Consider the following 12080-nt stretch of genomic DNA (forward strand, 5'->3'; position numbering starts at 1 on the left):
AGGTGTGGACATCAGAGTTGGGTGTGGCAGTATAATAGTGCCACTTTATGTGACATTGGCATGTTATATATATATATTTATATATATATATGAAAAGTTGTAGAGTCAGTGCCCTCTCACCTCTAAATGCTTCCATATGCATATCTATAGAGTTCAGTTTTTGTAATTGTTATTGATGTGAATTTTATATATATTGAAACACACAAATGTTCCATGTAACTGTTTAGTGAGTTTCAACAGAGGTAGAATAAAGGAATAAAGTCTGGTAACCCAAACCCTAATGAAAATGCTTGTATATTTTGAAGATCAGGCTTGACTGTAAGGTTGGACCGAAACTGTGACTATTTAAAAGTCGAGTGTTTGTTTCATGTAGGGAAGCAAACAATGATGGGCATGTTTTGCCGGTAAGGACAGACACTAGAAGGTGTACTCACTGTCAGAAGGATAAAGTGAAATTAAAAATGGTTCTTGGCACGTCACCGCTTGGAGCGAGATGCACCAGCCACACACTCTAGCACAACAGAATCCATGGTTTTCGACCACAAGTTTGTCATGTGTACAAAATATAGCTCCTGAGAGGAACAAAGGGCCTGCTTCCTTCAGTAGAAGTGTCTACGCAGCGGAATCTGGAAGCAGAAGGCAGATTCTAAACCAGACATTTTGGTAAAGTACTAAAGGAAGCAGAGATTCTACAATGCGGTGCTGTGGGGGTCCTTGAATCCTTGCCCCTGTACCACACCGATGGGGGATCACAGTGACAAGCGGCCGTGATCGGTTCTCGAACCCAGATGTCAGTTTTCCCCTTTAGTCCGTATAAAGAGCTGCCTGGTAATCACCAGGGCACTGACTTTTTGTCTGTGTGATTACGTTTATTCTGTGGCCTTGGACATTTTGGTAGTTTTGCTTTTTGATCATTGAGAAAATAGTCTCAAGCGGTGAAACGACAGGGAAAAATCATATTAATTTTGCTTTCTCCATGTTTTATATAATTCTCAAGGAAGTTTTATTTGTGTGTGTGTGTATGTGTGTGTGTGTGTGTGTGTGTGTGTGTGTGGTTTGTTGGTTTGTTTTTTGATGTGTCTATAATTGATACCCTGTTTTCAGTCTGAGATCCCAAGTAAACAGCCTGAGACCACTGATGATATCATTCCTCAAAAGGTAAAACACAAGTGACCTAAAAGAATGCCAAATAGTGCATGGTAGACTAGACTAACTAAAAAAATTGACTTTCAGTGTTCTCTTTCTCTCTCTCTCTTCGTTGCTTAGAGTTTCAGAGTCGGTTTGCTCTCGCTGGGGGCCGTTCTTCTCTTCTGTGGCTGTGTCCTAGGGCGGGGTCACTGATCACTAACAGCACCGTTTCCTGTTCCTGTAAAATATGTCTCGCCAACTAACCGGTTCCAACGCACGTTAGTCATGGGCATCGTGACACCTGTCGTTACTTGTTAAATTCTTCAAGATTTTGAGCTCTGAACATTAAGGATGCAAGCCAGTCTTTTTTCTTTCCTTTTTTTTTTTTTTCATTTTACTTTTCTTTCAAAAGAAACAAACAGAAACCGTATATAATCACTTTTTAAAATACAATTTAAGGCCGGAGTGATAGCACAAGCGGGCAGGGGGTTTGCCTTGCACGAGGCCGGCCCGGGTTCAACCCACGGCATCCCATATGGTCCCCATAGCACCGCCAGGAGTAATTCCTGAGTGCATGAGCCAGGAGTAACCCCCTGAGCATCGCTGGGTGTGACCCAAAAAGCAAAAAGAAAAAATTGTTTTAAATAAATAAAATATAATTTAACAATTTTTTTTTAATGTGTGAGTTCTGGTCCTTGCAAGGAAGGGTGTGTGGTCCCTGGCAAGTATTGGCCCCGGATCCTGCCAGGTAGAGAGCTGGCCCCCTGCAGAGCTTGATACTTTGGTGCTGGGCTCCTGAAACAATGCTCACTGATCCCACCAGTGTCGGAGATGCACAGCACCAGGAATCAGTCTCCGGGCCTGTGTATTGCCAGACATGTCGGCCCCTTTGAGCTCTTTCCCCAGCCCCCCTATAATTGCTTTACTTCTCCAGAGACATTCAGTAAATCATATAGTTAAAAATGCAGTTCTTTGGCATATCGTACTATTCTTCAAAATACTTAGGGGACAAATATGCTTGTAGCTCCAACTTCAAAGGTCGGAAATTAGTAACCAAGTCGACCTTGAACCCGATCTCTGAATTGTCTTGCCCATCACTAACTCTGCTTTCCACCTTTTTAAACATGAACAGCTCTGGGCTGAAAGTAATTCATACTTCCTAGACAATGTTATAGTACAGAGTTAAGTACTTTGTTTCACTTTAAAAGTAGTGCTATTTGCATAGTGTTCATCAGATTGGTCCACAATTATTGTTTTTATATAATTTTAACATGTTATTGTATAGCATTTTATTTCCTTTCACTGCATATCACTCCTTAGTTAGCTTACAGCTCTCTACACCCTAGCCCGGTACCTGAGATAAGAAAAGGGGAGTGTGGGTTCAGTTAGGCGTCTTTTGGTCTCAGAATGTCTTCAGTATTTTTGTTGAATTATTCCAGCCAAATGGACGTTTATTTTTCACTTCGACTGAAAACTTTTCTTAAAAAGTTATTGTAGATGATGCATATTCACTATACAAGTCTGGAAAAGTATTTTTTTTTTCATTATTGTCACTCATAGGGGGAAAAGTAATATAATGTTTAAAAGGAAACATTATAAAATGTGTTTTGAACTCCTAATTGTTTTTCTTAATTATTCCAAATTCTGTGTCTAATTCTGAGAAACCTATATCTATATCTGGATATAGATATCTAAACCTATATCTGGAGCGATAGCACAGCGGGTAGGGCATCTGCCTTGCACGCAGCCAACATGGGTGACCCGAGTTCGATTCCTCCACCCCTCTCGGAGAGCCCGGCAAGCTACCGAGAGTATTCGATATGCCAGACACAGTAACAACAAAGTCTCCAATGGAGACGTTACTGGGCCTGCTCGAGCAAATCGATGACCAACGGGAGGGCCTTTACTTTACTTTACTTACTATTCCAAATTCTGTGTCTAATTCTGAGAAACCTATATCTAACATTACAGTAAGTTTTTTTTAAAAAAAAAAACTATTTTTATTTTTTTGTAGGAATCTTGATATTCTTTGTCTTGGAATTTTCAGAGAAATTGGTTAGATCGACTGGAAAACCTAGGTGGGGATAAATGGGAATTATTCTGGGAAAGAGAGAGTTGTGTATGGCGTACCAAAAAGAGTTCAGTTATTTCTGGTCATCTCAAAGAAATTCCTTCTTCAATTTGGGCTTCCTGTGCTTGATAAATCATTGTGGTGGAAGGGTGAGGATCTTAATTCTTTCACACAGCAAACATCAAGAATGTTCTAGAGAACGGCCACGTGGGTCTGTGCTGGCTAGTTTTTCACCCAAGGAGGAGGGTTTCTCTTCTAGCTGTGAGATGGCAGTGCAGTGAGGCGGAAGTGTGATGATTTGTGAGGCTGAGGACATGGCTCTTCAGTCAGTGCAGGCTTTCCACGCGTGAGGCCCCAAGTTCCATTCCCAGTGCCACAGAAGGAGAAGACGCACGGTTTCCATTTTGAGGAAACAGAAACTGCTAATCCTGTTGTTTAGCTGTGACTTTTAAACAGTCAGTGAGATTTTAACGAGGGAAAAACTTAACCATAAGATCTGGATGTACCAGCCATGAACAGGTTCTCTAAGAAAGAACCTCAGAAGGAAGGAAATGCCTGAGGCAGGGCTGATGTGAGGCCTTCCCTCAGGAAATGTGGCCCGTCTGTGGTACTCCCTTTTAAGGAAAAGGGAAATGCCTGAGGCAGGACTGAGGTGGCACCTTCCCTCAGGAAACGTGCCTACTGCGGTACTTCCTTTGAGGAGGAGGGAAATGTCTGAGGCAGGAGTGATGTGGAGCCGTCCCTCAGGAAACGTGGCCCTTCTGTGGTACTTCCTTTTGAGGAGGAGGGTAATGACTGAGGCAGGACTGACATGGCACCTTCCCTCAGGAAACGTGGCCCTTTTGTGGTACTTCCTTTCAAGGAGGAGGGAAATGCCTGAGGCAGGACTGAGGTAGAGTCTTCCCTCAGGAAACATTCCTACTGTGGTACTTCCTTTTGAGGAGGAGGGTAATGACTGAGGCAGGACTGAGGTGGCACCTTTCCTCAGGAAATGTGGCCTGTCTGTGGTCTTCCTTTCCTGGGCTAATTGTCTGAGTCGGTTCTTTGCTCGTGTCCCAGAAACCCGCGCGGTACCGGAGAGCTGTGAGCTACGACAGTAAGGAGTACTACATGCGCCTGGCTTCGGGCAACGCGGCCATCGTCCAGGATGCCATCGTGGAGAGCTCTGAGGGAGAAGCCGCCCAGCAAGAGCCAGAGCACGGGGAGGATGCCATCGCTAAGGTCAAAGGTCAGCCGTCCCCTCTGCATCCCTTTCTGATATTTGGGTATTTTACTTTCTTTTAAAGACATTCAACATCATTTCTTATTAGGGAACTACAAAGCAAATATACATTGAGGGGCTGGAGTGAGAACACAACGGGTAGGGCGTTTGCCTTGCACACGACCAACCCGGGTTCGATTCCCAGCATCTCGTGTGTTCCCTGGAGCACCGCCAGGAGTAATTCCTGAGTGCATGAGCCAGGAGGAACCCCTGTGCATCGCTGGGTATGACCCCAAAAAGCAAAAAAAAAAAAAAAAAAAAAAAAAAAAAAGACATTGAAATGGCACTTGGTTGACAGTCATTTTCAAAGTGTTGCTTTGGTTTGGTTTGACTTGAAGATCTGGGCCAGCTGACAGGACCCACCCGTGCTAGAGCCAGACCCTCACATGTTCTGCAAACCTCCTTTCCCCAAGCTCTGCCTGTGGAGAAACGTCACGGGCCCAGGGCTTTCATAAGTTTTTTTTGTACCTGGCAGAATTCCAATTGGCACCTGACATTTTAGGGAAAGACCCTCCTTACTCAATATCTATCTATAAAATTAAAATAACTACTGGTACCAGAGCACTAGTACACTGGGTAGGACACTTGCTTTGCATGAGGCTGACCCGACTTGATCCCCAGCACCCCCGAAAGTCCCCCCACGCCCTGTCAGGAGTGATCCCTGAACACAGAGCCAGGAGTAAACCCTGAGCACTTTGGGTGGGGGTGGCCTGTACCACCACCATCCCCCCAAAAAAAATTTTTTTAACAACTGCTAAATTTGTCACGAGTGCATGCTTCCTTCTTGTCATTAGAGGGGGATTATTCCAGATCTATACAACTCTTGTGGCACATACATAAGATAGCACATTGGACCCCAGGCCCGTGGAGTTTTAGAGTCTGCTTTCCAATGTGTGTGCCCCACTCCCTTCCTCCAATTTCCCTGCGCTCTAGATGCCAACACCCCTACCGGCCTTATAATGCCCCTGGTAGGACCCCGAGGGTCTCCTCCGAAGCCTTCCCTGGGTGTGACAGCAGCCTTGCGCCTCCCCTCTCCTGCACTTGGCAGTGATTTCACCAATTTATGCTTTTGTAAGTTGGGGACTTCATAGAGTCAGAGATTATGGCTTTTGGTTTTTCTTTTGCTTCTTTTTTTTTTCCCTCCCCACTGTTCAGTGTTTGGCACAGGCCCAACCCAAAATGAGAATTCAGTCAATGTTGGATCAGTAAATCAATTCATTACTTTTTATTTTGGTCTCTGAAACAAAACCCCTCAAATGTCAATTAAGAGCTGTCCATTACAAACTCATTTCAGGGCCCGGGGGTTTTACTCAGAGAACTTGCCTGCTGCGCAGAGGCTTGGCCCTTTCTCCCAGGCACCCCCAGGGGCAGCCCAGGTGACCCCCGGCACTGCTGGGCCCGAGCAGCACCACTAAACTTCCAGGCCACTCAGCTGGGGCAGGTGTGTCAGACATTGGCCTTGGGCCCTCTGAGAACCCTTGTTCTCACCTAGTGGCTGGGTTCGGAGAGAGAGTGAGGGTTTAGATGCATGCTTTCTGCGTGGCCGGCTCCAATTTGGTTCCCGGTATCATGTGTTCCCCGAGAGTCCCTGGCCCAGCAGAGTCCAGGCACGGGCACTCTCAGGCCTCACTCTGACCCACCAAACAGCCAGCCGGAAATCGCCAAAGGGAGCCCCTGGGTCTCCTGGCCACAACGTGGGAGGCCCCAGAGTAACAATAATAAAGTAACGGTGTGTGACTGTGAACAGTAGTAGCAAAGTGCCACCTAAAATGTGATCAGTTTCTGCCAGTATTCTTATGTAGTCGCCTAGTGGTGCTCGATTTGCTCGAGCGGGCCCAGTAACGTCTCCATTGGAGACTTTGTTGTTACTGTGTCTGGCATATCGAATACTCTCGGTAGCTTGCCGGGCTCTCTGAGGGGGCGGAGGAATCGAACTTGGTCGGCCATGTTGGCCGCTTGTAAGGCGAACGCCCTACCCGCTGTGCTATCACCTTACCTAGTGGTGACTAAACATCTCCTACCTAACATTTTCACAAGGCTCACCCAGACGTCCAGAGTTGAGCAGTTTTCAGCCTTTTCTTTCTCTTTGCGTGGTCCCAGCAGTTCCCAGGATGGTTCTCGGGCTCCATTTCCTGGCCAGAAGCCGAGGTACCCTTCACAGTCAGGGGGCTGAGCCTGCGGCCTCAGCACTCAGCTTCCCCTGGGCTCATTTTCCTAATCTTCACTGGAGGGAACACTCGGAAGACTGCTGTCTGGGCCATAACGTGCGACGCTAGACAGCGAGTTGGAGGCTTTGATTCATCAAGCTAAATATAAAGCAGCTGGGAGATTTTCCCATTTGTGGATGTTCCCAGCAGGATTGGGAGGCTCTTCCTTATTATCCTCACTCCTGTGTGAAAATACGCTTCCTCCCAAGGCAAAACAGAAATGCAGAATTCTCAGGGCAGCCATCCTTGCTCCATTCTTTCTTTCTTTCTTTCTTTTTTTTAGATGTCTCCATAGAGACTGAAACCGGAAGCCATTCCTACTAGTAGTAGTTGAGAGTTCCTTTCTCCCCTCACCACTCCTGGCTTTGGTTATTTCTTCTTTCTTTCTTTCTTTTCTTTATTTATTTATGGCGAAGCAAGACAGCTTCATTGAATGAAGCTCACTTAGAAAGACTTGAAGGGAGGGGGTTGGAGAGATAGTCCAGCAGGTAGGGCACTTGGCCTTGAAGGGGCTGACTCAGGTTCTATCACCAGGATCCATACAGTTCTTGAGCCCACCAGGATTGACCATCATTAGATATGACCAAATAAATAAATAAATAAATAAAAGGGGGCAGGGAGATGAAGGAAGAGAGGGGAGAGAAAGAGAGGAAGTTCACGTTCAAGAGAGAGAATGCAGGCTTCTCCAGAGTGGAAAAGGCAAGAAAAGAAATAGAGAGACAAGCAAGCGAGCTAGTGTTCCAGGGAGAACCGTTTCCTCTCTGATGAGTGCATCTCACGGGGGTGAAGTGTTAGCTCATTGTTGATTGGCGTTTCCCTGAGTGACCGTCACTTTTTCACATACCTACTGACCCCGTTCCTGGGCCTTCCTTGAACAAGTGTCTGCTCGCCCAGTCTCCCCATTTTTTGACAGATTTGTTTGCTTGGTTGTTAAGTATTGCAAGTGCTTTAAGTCCGTCTCCTGGATATTAGCCCTTTATCATATATGTGGGGAGCGAGTATCTTCTCCCAGTTCGTATGAACTGCCACTTCCTGAAAATTTAGAAAGCACCAAATGCTTAACACAAATGTGCTCGCTTAACCTGACTCGCTTAGCAATCCTCTAAGACAGATGAATCTAGACCCTGATGTGCAGACGGGAAAATGAGTTCAGCGAGGATGAGCCTTCCCCTGTGTCATCAGCGACTTGGCTGCAGAGCGGGTATCATTCTCAGGGGTCGTGCTGCCTCTGTACGATGCAGAATTGCTGCACGTTGGCATCGTTGGAGGGGCGAAGCTGCTTTCCCCGGGCTCCACATGGTCACCGGCCCCTTGTTTGTTTATTCTTTCCTAGGCCTGGTCAAACCACCTCTGAAACGGTCTCGATCGGCACCTGACGGCGGAGATGAGGAGAACCAAGAGCAGCTCCAGGACCAGATCGCTGAGGGCAACTCTATAGAGGAGGAGGAGAAAACGGACAACACCACCTTACTGCGCCTCTTGGAGGAAGGAGAAAAGGTACCCCTGCTCTGAAAGAGGCCCACAAGGGCGTGTTTCCATGGCATCGGGGTATGGGCTGCTGGGGAGTTTGTCGGTGCGCAGTGCTGAGTACCCTGCCAGCTTGGTACCTCCCTCTCTCAGCTTCAGGAGGGCCCGACTCTTGAGCTCACCAAGCAGCGTGCTGCACCAGGCGGGTTAACTTTTTTAATTGAATCTCACAATGTTACTGGGCCTGCTCGAGCAAATCGATGAACGATGGGAGGACAGTGACAGTGAATTGAATCACCATTTATCTACAGTTACAAATCTTTCATGTTTGAGATTCAGCCATACATACAATGATTGAACACCCATCCCTCCACCGGTGGACGTTTTCCACCACCAGTGTCCCCTGGGTGGGGTCTCAAAACAAAAGTCTTGGTGAGGAAGTTGAGAATTGTCTCAATTGCCTAGCATATGCAACGCCCCAAGGATCACCAGCCACCGAGTATAGCCCTGATGGCCCCTGAGCACCCCTAAGCCACAATGCCATCAGCCTGGCAGAGCACTACTGGGAACAGCCCCGTAAAAAGTAGGGTCCATGTTTACACACACACACACACACACACACACACACACACACACAATTTGCTTTTCTTGATCAGGACACTGGATGCATCATTCTTTGAGTGTTTTAGAGTTCTCCTAGCTGTGCCCCTGTGGAGTGAACATTGTTCTTTTAGTGGGGCCACACCTGGTGATGCTTGGGGCTCAGCGGACCATGCAGTGCCAGGAACCACCATCTGTACCAGGGTGTCTCACTGTAGTTTATTTTATACATTACACGTTTTGCAATATTGCTCACTTATCATCGGATTTGTTTAAGTGTACTGCAGACTGACTTACGTTGGAATATTTTGAAAATGTGCTCGAGGCAATCGACGAATAACAGGATGATTTCTGATTTGTGATTGTGTGATTTTTTTGTTATTTGGTAAACTTTTCGTCTTCCAAGTACAGTGCTCTGCTCTAGTTTCCTTGAGTTTGAATAGGCCAGAGTGTGTGTTCCAACTGACATTTACATGACATTTGTTTGACTTTGATGTCGTTGCTGATTTCTTTCCCTTGACTCCTTTTGAAATGAATTTAAGCAAGAACGGAGTTTTTTAACTGAGAACATGATCCTGCCTGTGAGAGGGAACAATGCTGATATTGAGAGACTGAACAATCCCTTCCTCCTATGAGGGAGACTACAATGTTTGCCAAGTTGGGCATTTGACAATGGCACGGCGGTCTGCAGGCGGGCAGGCTCCCGGTGGGGGGTGGAAGGGACAGCCGTGCCAGCTCCTGTCCCAGGGGTTATTAAGGGAAAAGAGCAAAGCAGGCTGTGTGGGAGGAAGACAGAGAGCGACTCCGCACGTGCCTATGTGCAGAATCTCACGCTCAGTAAGCTAATGCAGTACATTTGAAATGCACAAGTGAGGACACAGATGCCAACAGAAATTAAGACTCTCGGCCACTTCCTGCGCACGGTACAAAGTGGGCATCCAATGGGCACTGCTGGTCTCTGCTGCCTTTTTTCATGGTGTGTCATCTCACCTCACAAAGTCCACAGTCTACTCAGCCCTCGGGGTGCCCTCAGTTCCTTCTCCTACCTCTGTTTGCTCTCCCTCCCTCCTCATGTAACTGTGTGATGTTTCTGGTGACATTTGGGAGGCCTTGGTGGGTGGGTGAGTGGAGCAGACGGGGATGGGATCTGAGTGATGGGTCATTTCCATTTACCAAGGTCAACTGCAAATCCAAGTGTAGCTTTCCCCACTCCTTTTTATTTAATGTTTACCCCCAAAGGATGTCTTCACAAAATAACTGCTTGGTAAAGTTCTGTCACCCATAAAACCCATGCTTAAAAACCATTTTTGTTTTTGTTTGTTTGTTTGTTTGTTTTTGCTTCAATTACCAAAAAAAAATTATCTGACTTTTTTTTAATTTTTTTTACAATAAATATTTTATTTTATTTTATTTTTTTAGTAACTTAATTTAGTTTTGATTCTTTTCTTTTTTTTTTCTTTTTTTTTTCTTTTTTTTTTCTTTTTTTTTTCTTTTTTTATTAGTGAAAAACCATGAGGTACAGTTATAGGCTTACAAATTTTGTGCTTGGGTTTCATTTATACAATGATCAAGTGCCCATCCCTCCACCAGAATACCCTGCCACAGAGGCAGGATGGGAGGGGGGGGGAATGAGGGTTGGGGGGGGGGGGGATGCTGGGATCTGACTTTTTTTTTAAACTGTTACCAAACGTTGATCCTTTACAGATCCAGCATATGTATCGCTGTGCGCGCGTCCAGGGCCTAGACACCAGCGAAGGACTCCTTCTCTTTGGGAAAGAACATTTTTATGTCATCGATGGATTTACAATGACAGCCACCAGGGAAATAAGAGATATTGAAACCTTACCTCCAAAGTACGTAAATGAACGAAGAGGCAAGATGCACAGCTATGTTTCAAAAACAAGTATTCATGTTTATTTGTTGGGTTTTTAAATTCCAAAGCCTGTGATTTTTTTTTTTATTATCATCATCTCAGTTTCAACGCATATCCATTAAAAATTGTGGGGCAGAGAGACAGTACAGCGGTGGGACTCCTCCCTTGCCCTCAGCCGACCTGGGTTCAATCCCCCAAGCATCCCATATGGTCCTCCAAGCCCCACAGGAGTAAGCCCTGAGCACTGCTGAGTGTAGCCCCAAATGCCCAAAGAAAGTGTATCCCTGTGCTGTGATAGACTCCGTGGCAGAAGCACCAGCAAGCATTAAGAGAGTATTTTTGTTTGTTTTTGGTTCATTCCCAGCAGTGCCTGGGCCGCTCCCTGGTCCTCTCCTTTTGGACCAGGAATTAACTTGCATTTGATCCATCTTCCTATTTTTTTCTGCCTGTCCCTGATGAAAGTGATAGTGGGCGGTGGGCGACCAGGAGGCAGACAAAGCTGCGTTTGAAAACCTAGATGAAAAGCTGACGGCGTGTAAAACCAGCAGGTGCTCCTTTCCCCGGAACACTTTGAAGTGCATCTAACGCCGTCAGATGTAGATTTGGTTCCATATTTCATTTCTGGAAAGTACTTCAGACAGCTCCTTCCCGTAGCCGCAGGAACACATTGTGACCTCATTGTGCCCACTGCTTTATACAAAAATAATTAAAGTTATATTCTGTGGCTGTATTTGCTTATAGAAATCCACAAATACTAGAACATTTTCTGAGATGGAGAAGTTGATTATTTTTTTTCTTTTAAAAGAGATTTTTTAAGATACGAGAATTACCCTTGTTTGGAGACAGCCTTAAAAATTGTAGGTCCAGACTGGATGTTGCTGTACCCAGTGAGGGTTTCCATGTGCTAGTCACTGTCACTGCCCTCCCATTGTTCATCGATTTTCTTGAGCGGGCCCAGGAACGTCTCCAGTGTGAGACTTTGTTGTTACTGTGTTTGGCATATCGAATAGGTCACGGGGAGCTTGCCAGGCTCTGCCGTGTGGGCGAGATCCTCTCGGTAGCTTGCCGGGCTCTCCGAGAGGGGCGGAGGAATCGAACTCGGGTCGACCATGTTGGCTGCGTGCAAGGCAAACGCCCTACCGCTGTGCTATCGTGGCGTAGAGCATGAGACTCCATGTGCTAAATAGATGAAAATTTATTCTTTCAATATTTAGATTTGAACTGAATATTCTTAGATATTGTTCCCCACTCTCATTTCTTTTTGATTTTTAAATGTTATTTCCATAAAGTTGTTCACAATAGTTGATCACATTCGATATTTCAGCACCAATCCCACCACCATTATTTCAAAGTTTCCCACTTTCACTCAAGCCTGCCCATAGGCAGATGCTAGATAATTTATTTTGTATTGCTTGTTATGAATAGTATGAGGTGTCTGTTAGGGTCAATCTCATGGTGATTTTACAAAAAAGA

The 12080-nt window shown here is 45.7% G+C and overlaps 1 protein-coding gene across 1 annotated transcript in view; it reads left to right on the plus strand.

Annotated features, from left to right (window-relative positions):
* The window catches only part of WDFY3 (WD repeat and FYVE domain containing 3), a 277239-nt gene that overhangs the window by 226737 nt on the left and 38422 nt on the right, over positions 1-12080 (plus strand). The window contains exons 45-48 of the mRNA XM_056111481.1: positions 1105-1158; positions 4259-4427; positions 8001-8164; positions 10439-10587. Coding sequence (XP_055967456.1) covers positions 1105-1158; positions 4259-4427; positions 8001-8164; positions 10439-10587 — 536 coding nt within the window. The remainder of the gene's footprint in view (positions 1-1104; positions 1159-4258; positions 4428-8000; positions 8165-10438; positions 10588-12080) is intronic.

This window comes from Sorex fumeus, unplaced genomic scaffold, assembly GCF_029834395.1.
Source record: "Sorex fumeus unplaced genomic scaffold, SorFum_2.1 ptg000013l, whole genome shotgun sequence".
In the NCBI taxonomy this organism is placed as follows: Eukaryota; Metazoa; Chordata; class Mammalia; order Eulipotyphla; family Soricidae; genus Sorex; species Sorex fumeus.